Source organism: Carassius gibelio, chromosome A20 (assembly GCF_023724105.1).
Source record: "Carassius gibelio isolate Cgi1373 ecotype wild population from Czech Republic chromosome A20, carGib1.2-hapl.c, whole genome shotgun sequence".
In the NCBI taxonomy this organism is placed as follows: Eukaryota; Metazoa; Chordata; class Actinopteri; order Cypriniformes; family Cyprinidae; genus Carassius; species Carassius gibelio.
In genome coordinates, this window is record NC_068390.1 from 27,780,181 (window position 1) to 27,804,360 (window position 24,180).

Consider the following 24,180-nt stretch of genomic DNA (forward strand, 5'->3'; position numbering starts at 1 on the left):
CTATTATGTTCTCAAAACATGAACACAAAAATGTTATCTATACTTATTTCATGGAACGTTTTATTTTTGTTTTAGTTGAACATTAATCTAACGTTTTTCAAACGTTGTTTCAGAAGGTTCAGAGAACATTCAAAAGTAACGTTCCGGTGATGTTTGCAAAATGATTTGCATAACCAAAAAAATGTATTTTAATATTTTTTTATATTTAAAAAACAAAACTGGACAATTAGAATGTTCAGAAATAATGCTGAACATTTCAAATGTAGCCAAATTATGCTTTTAATATCTAAATATATACATTTTAAACTAAAATATCCAAATGTTTGCAGAGAGTCATGTTTGGGCAATGTCATGTTTATATGAAATATTTATGGCATATGTTGTTTATTGCTTAAATACTGTAAAACTAAAAATATAATTAACATATAAAAATTATTATTTATTATTAAAATAATTTTACAAATTGTCTAAATTATAAAAAGAAAACTATATATATGGGACAAATATTTGTTTACCTTTCCTTATAAAATAAAATGCAAGTTAAAATTGCAATCATTTAAAGTAGCCTATATTATGAATATTCAGTATATTGAAATGATGCTTTGTGGTTGCTAAGGTGTTCGGAGCGGTTGCTAGGTAATTATTTACAATTCCAAGTCAGGTCTGTTTGATTTTCAACCTGTTTTCTAGTCCAGCAAGTGGAAATGGTGCATTTGATCACTAACATAAAATACTACTACTAATAATAATACTGGCACAGCATCATTCAAAACAGGTTTTGGAAACACCTGGGAAGTCATTCCCCTCCATTTGCATATTCAAGTCTGAATCTGCATGAGCTTAACTTCAAAAACAGAAGTTAAAAACACAAAATGAAGTCAAACAGAGAACACTGAGTCACAGCCTAGAGGCGTATAGGATCGGCACCTGTCTGTGAGAGAGAGGACAGAGGAATCCACCCAAACGAGCGCAGGAGTGTAAGCAGACACCCGTTATCCTCACGCCTTTCCTCCCACAAAACCAACAAACCAACGGGAAGTCCCTGCTGGCACCGACGGCCCTCCATAACCAACAAATCTGACAAAGGAAGAGTGTTTGGTGACTGCACTATACAGGTGTGACAGCAACGACTGAGAATGAAAATACATGCATTTTGTGGCTTTTCTTTAACATTTCTTAAGTATATTTCTAAAGTTAATTTGTGTCAACTGTTCATGTTTCATTAATTTTGTTCCCTAAATAACCCATGATTTAACTGAATTGAGGGAAGAAATTAATAAATCGAACAAATTCCTAATTCATGAAAAAATGGTATGCTTTAAGGAATTGATGAAAAAAATGCAATGTAAGTAACAGGCCTGAAATAAAAATAATTAGTTTTCATAAATAAAAATCTGGTCTGACTTAAATAATTAACATAAGGGATTTAAAACAGAAGTGTGTTGTGACGCCCCATAAACAAGTAAAGGATGACAAGGCGCATTCTGTTTGTTTTCTTTATTTTACAAAAGCACAAATTTTCTGTTTTTATTGTGAGTGTGCATAAATAAAAGTAAAAACTTTTGCAGATTATATCTAACTCCAAACCTTTTTTTTTTTAAGTCTCTGTTAGCTGTTTGATCGCACCGGCGTCACACACACACACACACACACTGCACACATTCTAGCAGTCCAAACTTACATCGCAGTCTGTTTATTATCAGAATAAAATACAGTCAACCATACATATAAAACAATAGTATACCAATCCAATCTGCTGTTATGCCAAGGATGTTTTTTCTCATGTGAAGAGGATGATCTTTTCCCTCTTTATGTGAATGCGTGTAAAGTACAAGCCTAGTAGTTTACATTATAGATAATAGTTTAACATTCAAATACATTGCGCATCATAAACACAGCTGATCTCAGAAATCTCAGAGCGAGTTCTCGGTCCTGCAGCCTTTCATCTGTCAGAGCGACACATCTCTGTACGCTGGCAAAGACGGGTGATAACAGCACACACACACACACACACACACACACACACACACACACACACACACACACACACACACACACTGAGGCAGCTCTGTGGGCCGAACAGAGACTGAACAAAGACTCTTGTGTCCGACGTGTCTTCACAGCTGAGACGTTCGGCCAGTTTAGGACACTTCACTACCATACAACTGTTTCATCTCTCGCCGAAGTCTCTTTCTGATTCCTTTACCGGTCTATTGAGTCAGATCGGATTAAACTGTTCATTTGCATTGCCTAAAAATCTCAAAGTGGGATTTTTCATATATTTTAAATATTTATGTTGGTAAATGTTGATTAGCGCTTAAATGTAAATAAAAAATAGATAAAATATTTTAATAATTTATATTTTGGTAAATGTCGATTAGTGCTTAAATTGAAATAAAAAATAGATAAAATATCTAAATAATTTATATGTTGGTAAATGCTGATTATAGCTTAAATAAAAAATAAAAAATAGATAAAATATTTAAATAATTAATATGTTGGTAAATGTTGATTATAGCTTAAATTAAAAATAAAAAATAGATAAAATATTTAAATAATTAATATGTTGGTAAATGCTGATTATAGTTTAAATGGAAATAAAAAATAGCTTAAATATTTAAATATTTTACATGTTGGTAAATGCTGATTATGGCTTAAATGGAAATAAAAAATAGCTTAAATATTTAAATATTTTATATGTTGGTAAATGCTGATTATAGCTTAAATTAAAATAAAAAATAGATAAAATATTTAAATAATTTATATGTTGATCAATGCTGATTATAGCTTAAATGGAAATAAAAAATAGATCAAATATTTAAATAATTTATATGTTGGTAAATGTCGATTAGTGCTTAAATTGAAATGAAAAATAGATAAAACATTTAAATAATTTATATGTTGGTAAATGCTGATTATAGCTTAAATAAAAAAAATACATAAAATATTTAAATAATTTATATGTTGGTAAATGCTGATTATAGTTTAAATGGAAATAAAAAATAGATAAAATATTTAAATAATTATTTTACTGTATGGAAAAGGCCACTTTGAGATTTTTAGGTAATGCAAATGAAAAATTTAATCAGATCTGACTCAATAGACAGGTAATGGAATCAGAAAGCAGTCTGACACATCGGCGAGAGATGAAACAGTTGTATGTAGTGTCCTAAACTAGTCGAACGTCTCAGCTGACATAAAAAAAATTCAAGAAAAAAAACATCAGACTGACTCACTTCACATATGGATCATTAATGCACGAGTGGAACTGCAATGTCTGTTATTCAGCAAATTAACCCTTTAACAGTTCATTTATGCACCTATCTGTGTGAACACTGTAGATGAGTAGGCTACGGCTGAATCAGACACAACATAAATGACATTTACACAAAACACCAAAAGCTATCATGCATTTCTATAACACAAGATTAGTGTGATCAAGCTGGTCCAAAACACATATACCAGCCTAATCTGGATTTCCCAACAGATAAACGCCGCATTAGAGCATTATATAAGGTTTTTATTAATGCTTTGGCAATACAAGCAAATAAAGTTTGAAGTGAACGCTGCATGTGTTCGCGATGACACACAACGCACGCTAGTGATGCCCGATCGAACCGAGTCATTCGAGTCGGTTCTTTTTAAAGATTTGAACCGTTTGTAAATCACCCGAGAAGACGCAAATGAGTAACTTAATTTGGCAGTAAAACCGAAAACTTAAACGAAAGAAATACTTGACAACCACAAAAATAATAATAATGACAATTATGTTTGCTGCTAACACGTCGCGCGATTCGGATCTTTGAGCGGCGTCGGTGAACAAACCGATTCATTCAAATGAATCATTCCTCCTCGTATATCACACATAGCACCTCATTCGAAAAAACAAAACAAGTGTATAAGATGTTAATGCATCAAGGCACGAGAAAAGCATGCCTCCGTTTGAAATGTGCAGTTATTTTAAATGCATTTAATGAACGCGTTATTGAACAGAGACGCGATGGAGATGCATTGTGTTTTCTGAAGTCTTGGGTTTCACAAAGCGAGTCTTCTAGTGTCTGCTGCCCTTCCCCCTGCATGCACAAAACTGCACTCAAATCTACACTTCATTCGCACAAATACGGGATGTATTTGCGTTATACATTGAGTATGCACTATAATATTATATTTGCTTAACAACTCAAGTATTTTTTCTATCCTACTGCTAAATATTTGCCATGCCATCCCAGCAGTAATTTTGGAGTGCACACTGTTTAGAAAGCATGCAAACTGCATTGCATTTTGGTGTGATAGTTTGCCTTACAGATGTGACACCCTTCCCCTTGAATGCATCAATCTCAGAGCAGCACGAAATTAAGAAATAAGTGATATCTTTATGCTTTCGTTAAAAAAAAAACAGCAGTCGCGTGTAACGTGTAATCTTCACATCGTGTAGCATGCAATCGGGATGCTTTAGTATGCATTATGCAAGTTATTTCACAATATATGCATAATTCAACCCACACCTGTCATCCACTCCTGAATGGGGCCAAGCAGTGTTGGTTTACATCGTAAATGAATCAGCCAAAGGAGATAAATGCCAAAAATGTAATATGCATACGAGAACGCTTTTTCCCATGGATATTTGCATTATCCGTTTTTCAACATTTTTAACTACAAATGCCACAATGTATTAAAGAACATCGCATACTTGTATTCAAGCATGCATTAAACATCATACCTGAATAAATGTTATGTATTCGTATTATTCCATGTTTCCCCGAGGTTATTCCTTAAAATATTCCTGTGGGTTCAGTCGCGCGGTGTTCATCGCAGGAATACAGTACTGATATTCAGCGAGAGTGAATCCCGGGAGTTCAAAGCTGGAAAAGGGATCCAGAGTGACAATGCAGCAGATGTGCGTCAGTAACGACCCGCCTAGTTTCCCGTCACAGCAGCCGGTAATACCAATACTTACAGAATAAACCTTTATCAATCAAGCACGTGCTCTATTTCTGCGGAGAAGTGATATTCTGGAGTCGGCTGGTGTGGCTCCACCCCTCAAGCTGCAGATGGTACGGCCCGCTTTCTTCACAGAACTGAACCCGCCTCTAGCGGGATCCCTCAGCTGATTGGCTAACACCGCGCAAAGACCACACCCATTTGTCCAATCAGAGTTACAATTTATTTAGCGAAGTTAAAACCACGCCCATACCTGACAGAATACAGATTGGCATAATATTTTTATTTTTTTATGGAGATTATAGAATGTATAGTGTTCGTAGTATGCTTGTTAGTGAAATTATATATATATATATATATATATATATATATATATATATATATATATATATATATATATATATATATATATATATACACTGTTATTCAAAGGTTAGATTATCAGTAAGTTTTATAATGTGTTTTAAAGAAGTCTCTTTTACTCATCAAGGCTGCAAATAAGTACAAAAAAAAATACAGAAAAAACAGTAATATTGTAAAATATTATTACAATTTAAAATAATGATTTTCTATTTTAATATAGTTAAAACTGTAATGTATTCTTTTGATGCGCAACTGTATTTTCAGCATCATTACTCCAGACTTCAGTGTCACATCTTTAGAAAGCATTCTAATATTATGATTTATTATCAATGTTGGAAGAACCTTTTTTTTTTAGTATTCTTTGATTAATAAAGTTACAATGAACAGCGTTTATTTAAACTGGAAATATTTTCTAGCAATGCAAGTCTTTATTATCACTTTTATCTATTAGACTGATTTCTGATGATTATGTGACAAACAGCTGCTCATCATCACTGAAATAAATTAGATTTAAAACTATATTAAAACAGAAAAACATTATTTTAAACTGCAATTTATTGCAAAAGATTATTTTTAAATAAGTTATTTAAATTTCCTGTGCATATTTTTTTCGTTTTCATTAAAGATTAAATTATTTTAGTAAAGGTTAAGCTATATATATATATATATATATATATATATATATATATATATATATATATATATATATATATATATATATATATATATAGTTTCAGTTTATCCTAGAGAAAATAAAATAAAACGTGGGGTACGCGCAAATTAGAATGCGCGTTAACGTCGCAATGCGCGCTCTTGTGAGCGGTTTCCTCTCAGGACGCTTCCTGAAAGATAAAAACTTCGAATTACTTCACTACAACATTTGCTCTCCCTTGACATACACTTTCAGACATATAAAACAATCTCCATGTTTTATACCTATTTAAATTATGAATATGTTTTATAATATCTATTTTAAGAATGCAATTTAATTTACGAACAGCATTCATCTCTGAGGACCCCGCTGACGAAAGAGCCACAACATTCAAGATGGCGGCGGTCGCGAGTTCCCTCGTTTCTTACTGCAGCGACTCAGATTCGGAAAACGAGTCCGAATCCGGTAACGGACCACAGACGGTTGATCCAGACGCGGTATCCCATCTTCAGCCGTTAAAACCCGGCACTCTAACGGCGCTAGCCGCTCTGAATCCCGCGCCTGAAGTCGCCGTGAAGGTAAACAAGAAACGCGCCGCTCGCATCAAACATCAGAACACTTCAGTACAGTAAGTTACGTTAGTAAACGCGTTTTCTGTTTGTCTTCTTCAGGAAGATGTTGAGACCGGGGTTCATCTGGATCCAGCGCTCAAAGAAGTCACTTACAACCCTTCGTATGAAACCATGTTTGCTCCAGAGGTGATGCATATTGTGCTCTTCAGTTATTGATATGGGCGTCTTGAGAAAGACAATCTACTGAACTTCTATTTAAGCTTCCTCTTCTGATTATTTCTGAGCGCTACTCCTCCTTGAGTTTTTAAGCTACATCTTCAGACTGTTATGACTCGTGTTGCTTGCTCTTTTCAGGCTGATAGGACTCACAGTTTTCCTAAAAATGAAGATCAAACATCATAAAAATCCCATAGATTTACATTGGCGGAATGTTCAGATGAGCCAAGAATATTCAAACTCCAACTGTCAAAATTTTGACTCCCAGAATTCCTTGAGACTCAATCAAGCTTCCCATCTATGTACTGTTTCCGTTAGACTCATTTAAGCTTCTGTTCTACCTAATATTTCTTATCTATCTATCTATCTATGTATCTATCCATCTAACGTTATCTATCTATTTTAGACTTAACATTTGTGATCATGCTAATTTTTGAGGGAAAAATGGCACTCTTTGTGTGATGTAAACTATATGAAATTATATAAAGTCCCCATATCTTGAATAAAAGTTAAGAATGTAAAGATGAAGTTATGTAATTTAATAGAATGGCACACGGTCACTGTATCAGCACACTGAAGGCACATAACTGAGTGTTTTTAGAGAAATGAAAACCTGTCGCACAACAACAATTATATGCACTCGCACATACGCTCCCAAATATCTTTTGAGGTCACACAGATTCAATTATTGGAGCATATGCAACCAAATTTCAGGGCTTCTCGTGCACTCAATCATGTAGTGTATAAACTATAATATAAGGTTATTGTGTCATTCATAGTCAGTCTGATAGCTCCTCCCCCTTCTGTACGTAATTGAAGCTGCAACATTTTTTTTTTGGTTATTTAAGAGTTTCTTCTGGGTGTTTATAGTGCACCTTTTCTTTTTTTAATTTTCAGTGTAAAAGCATTAGTACACGATTTGGTACGCACCTTCAGGCTTGCTATCAATGTACTAATTAATGCTAGCAATGTAGAAATATTGCTATCATTGTGTTAAAACATGTTAGCAATGCATTAAATGATGCTAAAATATACTTGCAGTGTGGTAAATCATGCTTGCAACATGCAAATCATGCTAGTAAAATGCTAGCAACATGAAAATCATGTTAGAAACATGTTAGCAATATGCCAAATGACATGTTAATCATGCCAGAAACATGCTACTAACTCGCTAATCATGCTAGAAACCTGTTAAAAGCGTGCTAATTATGTTACATGCATGTCAGGAACATGCTAACGACATGCTGTTCATGTTAGAAACATGCAAATCATGTTAGCAAAGAGATAAAACATGCTATCAATGTACTTATTCATGCTTGCGAACGTGCTAGTATTGTTATAAATGTGTTAAAACATGCTAGCAATGCATTAAATCATGCTTGCAACAAGCCAATCATGCTAGTAAAATGTTAGCAACATGCTAGAAACCTGCAAATAATGCCAACAACATGTTAGCAACATGCTAATAGTGCTAAAACATGCTAATCATGCCAAAAGCAATGTTAAAATCATAAAAACGTGGTAGCAGCATGCTAATCATGTTAACACCATTCTACCAACGTGTTACCAACAAGTTAAAACATAGCAATGCGCTAGCTCATGCTATATATATAAATTCTATTCAAACTGATTAAAACTTGTCAAGCTTTTACAACTACTTTAGATTTTCAGGCTAGGCTTAACCTTTAACGTAAAACTTTTTTTTGTTTTGTAAAACCCTTTTATATCTAGTTTATATCAGTTCTCTTGTCTCATTCCAGTTTGGACCATCAAACCCATTCCGATCGAAGCAGATGTCCGCTCCGAGAAACATGCTGTCCGGTTACGCCGAACCTGCTCACGTCAACGACTTCATGTTTGAGCAGCAGAGGAGAACGTTCTCCACCTTCGGTGAGAGATACACCTCACTCTCTCTCTTCTCTTCTCGAATCAGACGCAGAACATGTTTGTGTAACATCAGATGTGTGTGTTGATCAGGATACGCTCTGGACCCGTCTGTGGACACCAGTCAGGTCTCGTCCAGCAGCTACATCGGAGCCGTGGAGGAAGCAGAGAAGAACAAAGGTCTGATTCGTTCAGCATCTCTTCTTTCACTTCCATCATGTTTGCCTTCAATAATGTATCATTTGTATTTCAGATCAATTCTGTTGTTCTGAACTTTCTATTCATCAAAGAAACCTGAAAAAATTATACTCCGCTGTTTTCAACACAACAATAATAATTAATTGTTTTTTTGAGCAGCGAATCAGCATATTAAAATGATTCCTGAAGGATCATGTTATAATGCATTATAATAATTACATCTTACAAGTCGTTTTACACCAGGAGACTCTCTTTTTTCATGTCATCAAAAGTTAACAAAATCATAATAAAGGGTTTTTAAAGTCATAGCTAACAGTCACCTTTTTCACACCGTGATTGGTTTGCATCCCTGTAAAAGTGTTTGTTGTATGCATATCATCAGGAACAGTTTTGTTATTGTTCCTCCTCTAGGGCTGATGGCGTTTGAGACGGGAGTGAAGAAGTCCGAGAAGAGGAAGAAGGTGAAAGGAGGAGACGCATCAGACATCGAGAGCTTCCTCGGACCCTGGGCCAAATACCAGGATGAGAGAGACGTGGCCAAACCCTCCGAGGTGAGACATTCAAAGCCTTCAGTTTCACTCACTTAACCTGTGTATTAAGAAACTAATCGTTTTCTTAATCCTGTTTCGATGTGACAGGATGAGAAGAAAGAGCTGGACGAGATCCTAGCCAAGAGACAGAAGCGAGGCAAGAATGAAGAAGAGGCTCCAGCGGAGGAGAAGACCATACTGCACGGTGACACACACACACACACACACAAACGTGCAGCTAAACAAGTCTTGGATCTGCTGCTGAACCACTGTCTCTCCTTCATTACAGTCAAAGATGCGTACGATTACCAGGGCCGCTCTTACCTGCACGTTCCTCAGGACGTGGGCATCAACCTGCGCTCAGCAGACGTCCCGGACAAATGCTACCTTCCCAAGAAACAGCTGCACGTCTGGACCGGACACACCAAGGTAGTTTACTGGATTCTGTTTTAATGGTTGAATTAAATATTAGTAATCTAAATGAAATGATGAAACACACACACACGTTTGTTTTCGTGAAAAATAGGTTGATCTCTGTAGAAACTGTATATTCTATGGGCCTACACCAACCCTACACCTAACCCTAACCCTCACAGGAAACTTTGTGCATTTTTACTTAGTCTAACACACACACACACACACACGCTCACACAGTCTCACACACACACACGCTCACAGAGTCACGCACACGCTTGCTGACACGGTCACACACACGGTCACACTCGCGCACACGGTCACACTCGCGCACACGGTCACACTCGCGCACACAAGGTCACACTCGCGCACACAAGGTCACACTCGCGCACACAAGGTCACACTCGCGCACACAAGGTCACACTCGCGCACACAAGGTCACACTCGCGCACACAAGGTCACACTCGCGCACACAAGGTCACACTCGCGCACACAAGGTCACACTCGCGCACACAAGGTCACACTCGCGCACACAAGGTCACACTCGCGCACACAAGGTCACACTCGCGCACACAAGGTCACACTCGCGCACACAAGGTCACACTCGCGCACACAAGGTCACACTCGCGCACACAAGGTCACACTCGCGCACACAAGGTCACACTCGCGCACACAAGGTCACACTCGCGCACACAAGGTCACACTCGCGCACACAAGGTCACACTCGCACACAAGGTCACACGCACACGGTCACACTCGCTCACACTTTCACACTCGCACACACTTTCACACTCGCACACAATCGCGCACAAGGTCACACTTGCGCACACGTCACACTCGTGCACACGTCACAATCGCACACACGGTCACACTCGCAAACACTCGCGCACACGGTCACAATCGCGCACACGCCACACTTCCGCACATGGTCACAATCGCACACATGTCACACTTGCGCACACGGTCACAATCGCACACACTCGCGCACATGGTCACACTCGCGCACACGGTCACAATCGCACACGGTCACACTTGCGCACATGGTCACACTTGCGCACACGGCACACTCGCGCACAAGTCACACTCGCGCACACGGTCACAATCGCACACACTCGCGCACACGGTCACAATCGCATACACTCGCGCACATGGTCACAATCGCACACACACAGTCACACTTGCGCACACGTCACACTCACGCACAAGTCACAATCGCGCACACACAGTCACACTCGCAAACACTCGCGCACACGTTCACACTTGCTCACACGGTCACAATCGCACACACTCGCGCACACGGTCACACTCGCGCACACGTTCACACTTGCTCACACGGTCACAATCGCGCACACGGTCACACTCACGCATACGGTCACACTCACGCATACGGTCACACTCGCGCACACGGTCACACTCGTACACACAGTCACACTTGCAAACACTCGTGCATACGGTCACACTCGCGCACACGGTCACAATCGCACACAAAGTGACACTCGCAAACACTCCGTACACTTGCACACACAGTCACACTTGCGCACATGGTCACAATCGCACACACTCGCGCACAACGTCACAATCGCACAGACTCGCGCACAAGGTCACACTTGCGCATTCGTCACACTCGCGCACACGTCACAATCGCACACACGGTCACACTCGCAAACACTCGCGCACACGTCACACTTGCGCACACGGTCACAATCGCACACACTCGCACACACGGTCACAATCGCACACACGGTCACACTCGCAAACACTCGCACACACGTCACATTTGCGCACACGGTCACAATCGCACACACTCGCGCACACGGTCACAATCGCACAGACTCGCGCACAAGGTCACACTTGCGCATTCGTCACACTCGCGCACACGTCACAATCGCACACACGGTCACACTCGCAAACACTCGCGCACACGTCACACTTGCGCACACGGTCACAATCGCACACACGTCACATTTGCGCACACGGTCACAATCGCACACACTCGCGCACACGGTCACAATCGCACAGACTTGCGCACAAGGTCACACTTGCGCATTCGTCACACTCGCGCACACGTCACAATCGCACACACGGTCACACTCGCAAACACTCGCGCACACGTCACACTTGCGCACACGGTCACAATCGCACACACGTCACATTTGCGCACACGGTCACAATCGCACACACTCGCGCACACGGTCACAATCGCACAGACTCGCGCACACGGTCACACTCGCGCACACGTCACAATCGCACAGACTCGCGCACACGGTCACACTCGCGCACACGTCACAATCGCACAGACTCGCGCACACGGTCACAATCGCACAGACTCGCGCACACGGTCACAATCTCACAGACTCGCGCACACGGTCACACTCGCGCACACGTCACAATCGCACACACAGTCACACTCGCAAACACTCGCGCACACCGTCACACTTGCGCTCACCATCAGTTAAAAATAAGAGTGGTTTGTGAATGTTGATGATTTAATCAGAAGTGTTTTATCCTGGGATGTTGTTGAACTATTTAATGTAAATGTCATGGATGCACTGGAAAAAAAAGATGTAAGCTGCTTTGATTCGGGATAATTATGAATGTGTCCTGTCTGCAGGGGGTCAGCGCCATCCGTCTGTTCCCGCTGTCTGCTCATCTCCTGCTCTCCTGCTCCATGGACTGTAAGATCAAGGTGAGATCTGCTTCGAGTCGCTCTGTCTATTAATCTAATATGATTAATATAAATATATAATATTGATATAATTATTATACAAAAATAAAAGAATTTAAAATAGTCTTTTGATAATAATATTATTGTTTTACTCTGTTTTAATTCTTGTATAATTTTTGTGTAATAATAGTTATAATAATAATATTACTTAATATAAAAAAAACAGCTGATGAGGACTGTTTAAATTAAAAATAAAATGAATCATGAAAACCTTAAAATAAACAGTGAGCAGTTGCAGCATCAAATTTTTTTTTTACATTTGTTCATATGCATTTTAATAAAAAAAATAAAAAAAATGTCTAAAGGTGCATGTGCTGCTGTTTGTGTGTGTGCTGATGTTGTTCTGGTCTTCTGCTGTAGCTGTGGGAGGTTTATAATGACAGAAGATGTGTGCGCACGTTCATCGGTGAGTCTTTATAACACTTTATATCTTTAAAACGTGCATGAAAGAGTTCAATAGTACTTTAAAAACATAACAATATTTCAGTTTTGACAGTGTTTTGATCAAATCAATGCAGCGTTATTGTGCATAAGAAACTTGTTTGAGACACAGTGTGAGTGTGGATCTGACCGATGTCTGGTGTCTGTGTAGGTCACAGTAAAGCCGTGCGTGACGTGTGCTTCAACAACACTGGCACACAGTTCCTGAGCGCCGGCTACGACAGATATCTGAAGCTCTGGGACTCGGAGACGGGTGAGAGCTTCACTCAGACACAGATTGTGTTCGTGGTGTTGATGATCAGCACTAAAGAGTCTCCTCTGCTCCTCAGGTCAGTGCATCTCACGCTTCACCAACAGGAAGGTTCCCTACTGCGTCAAGTTCAACCCGGACGAGGACAAACAACAGCTGTTTGTAGCCGGGATGTCCGACAAGAAGATCGTCCAGGTACAAAACCCAGTCATATTCAGCTCATGGTCACTTTGTGTTGAAATACTTAAAGCAGTTTGATTGGAGCATTGGGTAAGAATAATGTCTTGATTTTAATTTCGAATGATGTGCTGATTAGAGATGAGACCGTACAGAAGTTGAAGTCTATATGCTTTTGCACACACTATACTCATGGTCATGAAATGCTGATGTTATTAACATTAATAATTTGAGACTAAAGCATAACAATGCTAATAATCTGCAGGTTTTGATGTGATGTGAGCTAATCGAGCGACAATATGTGATGGGTCATCTGTTCCAAGACGCGTTTAGTATTTAAGCTTTAATTAATATTTTCAATTAGTTTTCATTTTTATAATTCAGGTTTTCAATTCCATTTCAAGGTGTAATAATGTCGTTGTGTTTTTGCCATTTTGTTTTCTTTTTATGTGTATATCATTTTACGTTTTAGAAATGTAGTTGTAAATTCTATGACTTTTTTTAATTCATATTTTAAATGTCTACATACATTATATACAATTTTATTTTAGTTTTAATAATTTAGTTATATATTTTGACACTTTAATAATTTAAATTTTCTATATGTTGTATTTATTTTTATTTTAGTTTTAGTAAATTAGTTGTGTTTTAATGCCTATTTCTAAATGTCTATATATTTCATTTTTTTTTGTTTTTTAAAATGTCTTTAGAATTTTTATATTTTATTTTTAGTTTTAGTCATTTAGGTGTAGTTTTTGACATTTTAATTTTTTTTATTCATTTTATTATACAGTTATTTAGTTGTTTATTTTTATCACATGCAGATTTTTGTTTAATGTATACATTTTTGTTTTCGTGATTCAGTGGTACATTTTTATGATTTTTAATTAGTTTTAATATCCAAGTTTTCAGTTATGTAAATTGTAGTGATTTCGATTTTTTTTTTTTATTAATTTTCCACTTTTAGTCATTTACTTGTGTGTTTTTATAAATCGTATGAATTTAAACATCTGTATAATTGGTATTTTTATTTTACTTTTTATCAATTTATTTGTTTTAATTATTTTCTTAATTCTACATAATTTTAAAGTTTTAGTCATTTGTGTATGTGTATGTGTTGTGCATTTTTCCATTTTTATCAATTTATAAATGTTTTTTTATAATTTCTATAAAATGTTATTCCTGTTTTAGTATTTTAGTAGTTTGTTTAGACCACTAAAATTAGATTATTATAAATTAAGTTATTTGAGATGAGTTGGGAAAGTGCTAGGTTTCTGGTGGTGGTGGTGGTGGTGTGTGTGTGTGTGTGTGTGAGTGTGCTTTTGTTTTTGTGTCATATCAGGACACAACTGTAAAGTATAATGTCATGGGTATGACACAGGCAAAACACTTATAAATCATACAGAATGAGTTTTTTTGAGAAAGTAAAAATGCACAAAGTTTCCTGTGAGGGTTAGGGTTAGGTGTAGGGTTGGTGAAGGGCCATAGAATATACAGTTTCTACAGAATAAAAACCATTACACCTATGGGATGAACACACTTTACACAAAAACAAACGTGTGTGTGTGTGTGTGTGTGTGTGCAGTGGGACATCCGCTCCGGTGAGGTGGTTCAGGAGTACGACAGACACCTCGGTGCGGTCAACACCATCACTTTCGTGGACGAGAACCGGCGCTTCGTCAGCACCTCGGACGACAAGAGTCTGCGCGTCTGGGAGTGGTGAGGAACACACAGCGATGCACCAGAACACACTCAGAGCTCAGAGAGAAATAACCAGAATTATGTTCACTTCAAGCAGATGCAGGTTTACCTTTTAATCCTCTGATTCCAAGTGAAAAGGGATTTGTTCGTTTTAGTTTAACTTGAGTCAAAAAAAAAAAAAAATCAATGTCAGGGTTATTAAAGTTCACTGAAACTACAACTGAAATTAAAACCGTTAATAAAACATTTTTGTTTCTTCATAAATGTTAATAAAAATTTTTTTTTTTTCCAGCTAATTGTCTAGGCAGCTTTTTTATTTTCATGTAGTATAATAAAAAAAATATATATGTTTGTGTGTGTGTCTATATATATAATATATATAATTTTTTTTTATTATACTGTGTGTGTGTACATGTACGTACATATACACACACAATTTTTTTTATAAAACAAAATTACTAAAACTTAAAAATACAATTAGAAATTCTAAAAATATTTTAAACTCATCCAAAATATGATTAAAGTATATTATTGTTTTTTAATTGAATTAAAAATTCACTGATCAACATTTTTCCCCGAAATGATTTGAATGTTACTGAAACAAATTTAGTTGAAATATAGAACGACAAGAGAACAAAGAATATAATTAAGATCTAGCCGTATGCTCATCTCTAGAGTTCACCTTCTGTGGAGTTTCAGTTCATTAAATGGAGAATGAGACGCTGAGGTGTGGGAGTTATTTTATGCTGATGTTCTGCTCTAGTTTGGAGATGTTCGTTCTGTCGTAAATGGATTACAAACTTTGCTTTTTGAAGAATTTCAGTCTGGCTTTAGGAAACATCATAGTACAGAATCTCCACTTTTAAAAGTTCTTGATGTTTTATTGAATGTAGATTCTGGAAAGGCAGCAGTTTTGGTGTTACTTGATTTGAGCGCGGCATTTGATATTTCAGACCACGAGATTCTTCTCTCACGGCTAGAGAGGTTGGTAGGGATGCGGGGCATTGTTTTAAATTGGTTTAAATCGTGTTTAAGTTTCTCAGTTACCATGGGGGAATTTACATCCTCGTCTGTCTTAAATGTGGGATACCTCAAGGGTCCATCTTGGGACCCATTTTGTTTTCATTATATATGCTTCCAATTGGTGCTATTTTTTCAAAAACACAAAATATCATTTCACTGCTACGCTGATGATGCACAGATATATATGCCTGTAAAAAAGAAAGATAATCATTCATTAGGGCCTCTTTTAACATGTCTGAATGATTTGAAAACTTGGCTGGCTGCAAATTTTCTGCATCCAAACGAAGGTAAAACTGAGATTGTTGTGTTTGCACCCTCTTATGTATCTGAGCCACCCTGGGTTGATCTAGGTTCTTTATCTATTTATTGTAAATCCATGGTGAAAAACTTGGGGGTAATTTTTGATAAAATTTGACAAACAAGTAAACGCTGTTGTGCGATCAAGCTTCTTTCAATTAAGAACCCTGTCAAAAGTCAAGTCATTTTTGTCATTTGAGGATCTAGAGAGAGTAATGCACGCTTTTGTGACCTCACGTTTAGACTACTGTAATGCTTTGTACGCAGGAATTAATCAGTCGACTTTGAGACGTTTGCAAATTGTTCAAAATGCCGCAGTAGATTACTGACAGGATCTCGGAAGCGGAGCCATATCACTCCGATTTTATTTTCTTTACATTGGTTGCCTCTCCGCTATAGAATTGATTTTAACATTTAGTTGTTTGTTTTTAAATCTCTAAACGGTCTGGCACCATCCTATCTCTCAGATCTATTGCAGATATATTCTCCATCAAGATCACTTAGGTCCTCTGACCAGAAAATTTTAATTGTCCCAAGGTCTAGACGCAAACTTTGGGGTGATCGTTATTTTTCTGTGTTGGCACCGAAACTCAGGAATAGTCTGCCTTTGCATATTAGAACTGCCTCCACAGTGCTATCTTTTAAATCTTTCTTAAAAACTCATCTTTTTTCTCTGGTTTTCCTGTCTAAATCAAATAGCTGATTAAGTTTATTGTTTGTTTTATGAGAGTAGCTAGATATCTGTAAAGTATTGTATGTTTTCAAATTGTACAGCACATTGGTCTGCTACCTGTTGTTTTTAATTGTGCTTTATAAATAAATTACCTTAGCTTACCTTACAAACCTCAGACATAACTGAGAGAGAAGCAGCAGATCTCTGTGTGTTCTGCATTATATGGAGCTTTAATACACTCTTACAGGCCATTATGGAGGAAATGGTTTTCTTTGTGGTTAAAAAAATAACTGATTCAGATTTTTTGTTTAGGGACAAGTAATTTTTTATAAATCTAAAAATATATATAATTTATAAAAAATTATATAATTTAGTATAATTTATAAATGTGTGTATTTTTATTTTGCATAAATACTTTTTTTTTTTTACAAATTAAAAAAAAATAGATTATACTAGATAAGATTATAAATTAGAATTTATTATAAATTACATTTTATATATATATATATATATATATATATATGAAATAAATAAATTTTCCAAATCAACTGGCATATTTTTTCCAAAAGCAGTACATGCTCATCAATACTTTCATTGTTAAATCTCCATCTGTGTGTGTGAATACAGTGTGATCTGTGTGTGTTTTCAGGGATATTCCTGTGGACTTCAAGTACATCGCTGAGCCCAGTATGCACTCGATGCCTGCGGTCACACTGTCGCCCAACGGTGAGTGACCTGTGCACGTCATGTGACTCTCTCTCTCTTCCTCTCCCTCGTTCTCCTGCGTCTGACCGATGACCACACAGAGGTTACCTCTTACTCTCCTTCAGCTCACAGTTTCTTTAAAGAGCCGGTGTTTAGTCATTAAAGCAGCACCTTCCACAACACAAATATATATCAGTTAACTCGAAATATTTAACTGATGGTACTCTTGTTCAGTAGCAGCTTAAAATTGAGTCGAAAGATATTTTTGATTCCATAGTGAAGAGCATTTGGCTTTTTGAGGGTAATTTAAAATGTTTCTTTTATTATTTATTATTGTACTATATTTATAGTTCTATTAAATGGGTTTTAAAACAAATTGAATTTATTTATTTTTAATTTAAATTTAAAATGTTTCTTTTATTATTTATTATTGTACTATATTTATAGTTCTATTAAATGGGTTTTAAAACAAATTGAATTTATTTATTTTTTCTTTATTAAAAAAAAAGTTTAATTTATTATTTATACACATTTGAAGTACATTTTAAATCATGCATTAAATAGCTTTAAATATCTTTTAATCTGTCCATTTTAAAAAGTGGTTTAATTTTCCTTTTTGAGTTTTTAATTATTTATTTGGTGGATTTTAAACAGTAAAATCTTTTTTTTTTTTTTTATTTAGAAATGGATAAATTACATCTTTGGCTGTTTTAAATGCAATTTATTTATTTTTTCATTTATTTTAATATTAGTGTACTATAGATATGATTTTATTTATAGTTTATAGTTATTTATATATTTATTTACTACACTTACTAAATTTTTAAGTATGAATTCAATAAACCGTTTTGTTTTTCATTTTAGAGAACTTTTTTAATACTTTATTTAATTTTAACTGTTTTTATATATGTATAACAACAAAAACTTTACTAATGTTATGCTTTTATTTAATTACATTTTAAAACTTGAATGATATAAACGGTTTTATATATATCTTAATTTGTCCGTTTAAAAAGTGATTTATTTCCTTTTTTATGGTTGAAATTAATAAGTGTAATTTTTTTGAATCTCTTCTAGTCCTCCGTACACTAAGTCTAGTTTATTTTGATTAGTTTATTGTTTGAAGATCTACAGCTGGAGATGGGGTTATGGCAGTAATAAGATAATGAATGTGTTTAACTCTAGGGAAGTGGCTGGCGTGTCAGTCCATGGACAATCAGATCCTGATCTTCGGAGCGCAGAACAGATTCCGGCTCAACAAGAAGAAGATCTTCAAGGGTCACATGGTGGCGGGATACGCCTGTCAGGTGGACTTCTCTCCGGACATGAGGTGAGGCACGGATTAGTGTGATTCAGCTGCTCTCACTCAGGTCCAGTGGGCTCTAGAGGACAGGCTTGAGACGGGTTACAGATGTTGAATAATATTTTGAAATGAAGCCACATTGTGACTAATTTGTTTCTCAACATTGCTTTTTAACATGCTGATTATTTTTAATAAATGCTCCAGGCCTGTTGTGCTTGTTTTTAACAAAACGCACACTCACACATTTATATATATTTATTTATATAAATATAAATGATTATTATGATTACTAAAATATTAAACTTATTTAAAATGCATGCAATTTTTACAGTGAAATTATTACAGTATTAAGAAAAAATATTATAGTAATAAAAATAAAAATACTTTTGTTTTACACTACAACTGTAAAAATACAATACTAATATTTATGCAGTCTTCCCTTTCAAACAATAAACCGTTAAGGGTTTTTATTGTATTTATTTTTTTTTTTTTTTTTTTTTTTTTGTGGAGTGCATATATTTATTTAATAATTAATGCTAATCACCTTTAAGCCATCTTGAGATTTTGGTTTTATTTAAAACAAAAAAATAAATATTCTGTTTTTTAATATTTTACTGTAAAATAAAAGTGGAATTTAATACATTTACGGTACTAATTTATGAAGTCTTTATTTTAAAACGTTAAATCATTACACTTTTTTTATTTAAAATGTTTATATTGGCGGAGCAGCATATATATACTATCTTTTCTATCTTTATGGAAAATATGCCTTTTAATGAAAAAGATTTTTACTGTGTTTTTCTTGCATTTAAACTTTTTTGGTCGACTTTTTCACTGAAATCATAATTTCTCTGATTGGAAATAAAACACTTTTTTGAACCCTTTCAGAGCACTGCATGAATACAGAGTTATATTTTGAATCATTAAAAGTCATATATATGATACCAGTGTATTGTTGTCCTGCAGTTACGTGGTTTCCGGCGACGCTGACGGGAAGCTGAATATCTGGGACTGGAAGACGACGAAGCTGTATCACCGGATCAAGGCTCATGATAAGGTGTGCATCAGTGCGCTCTGGCATCCTCACGAGACGTCCAAGGTGATCACCTGCGGCTGGGACGGACAGATCAAGCTCTGGGACTGAGACTGAGCTTTTAACACTGATGGCAGAGTAATAATGGGCTGGCATCCAGTCCACACACACACACACACACACACACACCAGAGACTCGCAGCTCATGCTTCTTGTTTTATAATGAATGAATCTGTATCTCCAGTGTCTTACATTTGTCTCTTTTTGAGGATAATAAATGCATCTCGTTTATTTCTGCTGTCTTTGTGTTTTGGTGGAATTGTTCCGTTCATTTTCAGAGAATGAATGACTATAAAGCATGTGATTAGAGGCAGAAAGAAGGATCTTTACCATCTCTAATGAGGGAATGAACTCCTCAAATTGACTCCCTAAGACTTTAATTGCTGTGTAAAGTACTACATTTGAATTTTAACTCAAAATATTCTCCTCTCTCTCTCTCTCTCTCCTCCCTCTCTCTCTCTCTCTCTCTCTCTCTCTCTCTCTCCCTCTCTCTTCTCTCTCTCTCCCTCTCTCTCTCTCTCTCTCTCTCCCTCTCTCTCTCTCTCTCCTCTCCCTCTCTCTCTCTCTCTCTCCTCTCTCTCTCTCTCTCTCATCTCTCTCTGCTCTCTCTCTCTCTCTCTCTCTCTCTCTCTCTCCCTCCCTCTCTCTCTCTCTCTCTCTCTCTCTCTCCCTCTCTCTCTCTCTCTCTCTCCCTCCCTCTCTCTCTCTCTCTCTCCCTCTCTCTCTCTCTCTCTCTCTCTGTGTCTGTCTCTGTCTTTCTCTCTCTCTTTCTCTCTCTCAATATATATGTGCATGTATATATAAGTATGCTCATTTTTTAATACATTACAATAGATGTTAATGTATTACATTGCTTAATATTTTATCTCTAATTTTCACCGTCTCACATTAAAAAAAAATATATAAATAAAAAAAATCACAAATTTATGTGAAATAATGTCTTTGCACAAAATTTAAGCAGGCACAGAGCAGCCTTAACTCGGCTGTGTAAAGATATCTTCTTATTATTTAAAAGTATTGTTTTAAATTATAATAATAAATGCTAATTTTTAAATATTTATTCATTACATTTTTTTTTTTTTTTACAGTGTAATATTATTGCAATAGTAATATTTCTAAGATTTCTAATGTAAGTACAAATATTCTTCAGTAAATCAAACTACGATTAAAGCCTGGAGCCTCTGGTCCTCACAGCGGGAACGAAACCCACTCAACCTCATCTGATAAAGAAAGAAACATCTGAAGAGTTGCAGAAAGACTTCATTAGTGCTTTTTAATGGCTTTTGGTCAAAGTCACTGTCTCTGGTGTCTACGGTGACCTCAGAACAAGAGAGAAACAGACTAATATTAGCGTAAATGCCTTTCTTCTAATGATGTAGAAGGTACACGTTATGTGAAGTGTTTCCGGTTCCGGTTCACCTAATTAATGCAGCCTAAAAATCCTTTAACGGATTTGGATATTAAAAGCATATTAGTATGTTATGTGTATGCCAGGTTAAAGAGATGGTACTTTAATCTAGATTTAAACTGCAAGAGTGTGTCTGCCTCCCGAACAATGTTAGGTAGGTTATTCCAGAGTTTAGGCGGCAAATAGGAGAAGGATCTGCCGCCCGCAGTTGATTTTGATATTCTAGGTATTATCAAATTGCCTGAGTTTTGAGAACGTAGCGGACGAAGAGGAGTATAATGTAAAAGGAGCTCATTCAAATACTGAGGTGCTAAACCATTCAGGGCTTTATAAGTAATAAGCAATATTTTAAAATCTATACGGTGTTTGATAGGGAGCCAGTGCAGTGTGGACAGGACCGGGCTAATATGGTCATACTTCCTGGTTCTAGTAAGAACTCTTGCTGCTGCATTTTGGACTAGCTGTAGTTTGTTTACCAAGCGTGCAGAACAACCACCCAATAAAGCATTACAATAGTCTAACCTTGTGGTCATAAATGCATGGATTAACATTTCTGCATTTGACATTGAGAGCATAGGCCGTAATTTAGATATATTTTTGAGATGGAAAAATGCAGTTTTACAAATGCTAGAAACGTGGCTTTCTAAGGAAAGATTGCGATCAAGTAGCACACCTAGGTTCCTAACTGATGACGAAGAATTGACAGAGCATCCATCAAGTCTTAGACAGTGTTCTAGGTTATTACAAGCAGAGTTTTTAGGCCCTATGATTAACACCTCTGTTTTTTCTGAATCTAGCAGTAAGAAATTACTCGTCATCCAGTTTTTTATATCGACTATGCATTCCATTAGTTTTTCAAATTGGTGTGTTTCACCGGGCTGCGAGGAAATATAGAGCTGAGTATCATCAGCATAACAGTGAAAGCTAACACCATGTTTCCTGATGATATCTCCCAAGGGTAACATATAAAGCGTGAAGAGTAGCGGCCCTAGAACTGAGCCTTGAGGTACTCCATACTGCACTTGTGATCGATATGATACATCTTCATTCACTGCTATGAACTGATGGCGGTCATATAAGTACGATTTAAACCATGCTAATGCACTTCCACTGATGCCAACAAAGTGTTCAAGTCTATGCAAAAGAATGTTGTGGTCAATTTGTGTCAAACGCAGCACTAAGATCCAATAAAACTAATAGAGAGATACACCCACGATCAGATGATAAGAGCAGATCATTTGTAACTCTAAGGAGAGCAGTCTCAGTACTATGATACGGTCTAAATCCTGACTGGAAATCCTCACATATACCATTTTTCTCTAAGAAGGAATATAATTGTGAGGATACCACCTTTTCTAGTATCTTGGACAGAAAAGGGAGATTCGAGATTGGTCTATAATTAACAAGTTCTTTGGGGTCAAGTTGTGGCTTTTTTATGAGAGGCTTAATAACAGCCAGTTTGAAGGTTTTTCATCTGTTTTTTATTTGTTGAACCTCAATTAAATTGTTAATCTTAACTTGGTTTGGACGTTTTTGGTATTTTCTAGTTCGGGGAACAGACACAGTCTCTATAGTGTGATATCTAGGTGAAAGAGTCTCTGTGCTGAGAATTAACTGACCTCTGTGACGGGAGCCAGCTAGCGGACGATCGGTTTAGTTAGTCAAGTATGAACTCTAAGACTATTTGCCATATTTCTAGAGAGAAGAGTGGCGCCACCCCAGGAGGGATGAAGACCATCTCTTTTAAACAAGATGTGGTGGTTTTCAGTGATTCATGGGACCAAAACCTGATTCGTTTTGCAGACCTGTTTGCTCGTATCGGAGATGCTAGTCTAACAGTAAATTTGGCCAAATAAGAGTTCGCCAAGGCCACTGTGACTTATTGGGTAAGGTCGTTGGACAGGGCTTTATGCGGCCAATTCGGGCCAAGGTTGAGGCCATCGATCGATTTCCTTCTCCTTCTACAAAGAAGGAATTGATGCATTTCTTGGGGTTAGTAGGTTACTATAGGGGATTTTGTAGGAATTGATCCCCTCACTGATTTGATAAAAGCAAAAGCAGCTTTTGACCTCTTGGTCATGTATATGGACTATAATCCACTCATTCATTTACACTTTTTAAGGAGCCAAAATCAGCGATTGACTTGTTGGTGCCTCTTTCTGCAATCATATGCCCTTGATATCCGACACATCAAAGGTGCCGACAATGTGGTGGCTGACGCTTTTTCTCCAGCTCCTTACTCCACTTAGGTGTCGATTTGTCCATGTTTTGTTTTACTCTGACTCTCTTAAATTGCTTCTACAGGATTTGTAGAATTTTTTTACAAGTCGTAGTCAGCCAGACGATGAACATTATTAATATTATTAATAATTAATAATTATTATATGATGCAGTCACACTTGTAGCAATATTTGTTAGTTCTGTTGTTGATTCAGGGTCAGCATCATCTGAGGTCCTCTGAGGGTCAGCATCATCTCTTCTCAGGTGTTCTGGATCCAGACTGGAGCTTGTGTAAATCCTAGTTACCACGGGATGAAGATCCAGCAGAAACAGAGAAACACATAGAGACATCATTAGCATAGCTGCTGATCCAACAAAGTAAAAATATATTAGT

At 36.7% G+C, this 24,180-nt stretch overlaps 2 protein-coding genes across 4 annotated transcripts in view; one reads left to right on the forward strand and one right to left on the reverse strand.

Annotated features, from left to right (window-relative positions):
• LOC127938050 (actin-binding protein WASF1-like) overlaps nucleotides 1-5,036 on the reverse strand; it is a 38,241-nt gene extending 33,205 nt beyond the window's left edge. For 2 of the 3 annotated variants that reach the window (XM_052534438.1, XM_052534439.1), the window contains exon 1: nucleotides 4,721-5,036. The gene's annotated coding sequence lies outside the window, so the exon portion shown is untranslated. The remainder of the gene's footprint in view (nucleotides 1-4,720) is intronic. The other variant, XM_052534440.1, reaches the window with a different exon arrangement.
• A 1,055-nt stretch (nucleotides 5,037-6,091) lies between these two features.
• LOC127938968 (pre-mRNA-processing factor 17-like) lies at nucleotides 6,092-20,389 on the forward strand. Its single transcript, XM_052535914.1, has 15 exons — nucleotides 6,092-6,534; nucleotides 6,628-6,714; nucleotides 8,505-8,634; nucleotides 8,722-8,808; nucleotides 9,238-9,377; nucleotides 9,465-9,561; nucleotides 9,646-9,785; nucleotides 12,382-12,456; nucleotides 12,856-12,901; nucleotides 13,088-13,189; nucleotides 13,266-13,381; nucleotides 14,949-15,082; nucleotides 17,707-17,783; nucleotides 18,948-19,092; nucleotides 20,032-20,389. Exons 1-15 carry the CDS (start codon nucleotides 6,283-6,285, stop codon nucleotides 20,207-20,209), a joined length of 1,806 nt encoding a protein of 601 aa, XP_052391874.1. The 5' UTR covers nucleotides 6,092-6,282; the 3' UTR covers nucleotides 20,210-20,389.
• The last annotated feature ends 3,791 nt before the right edge of the window (nucleotides 20,390-24,180 follow it).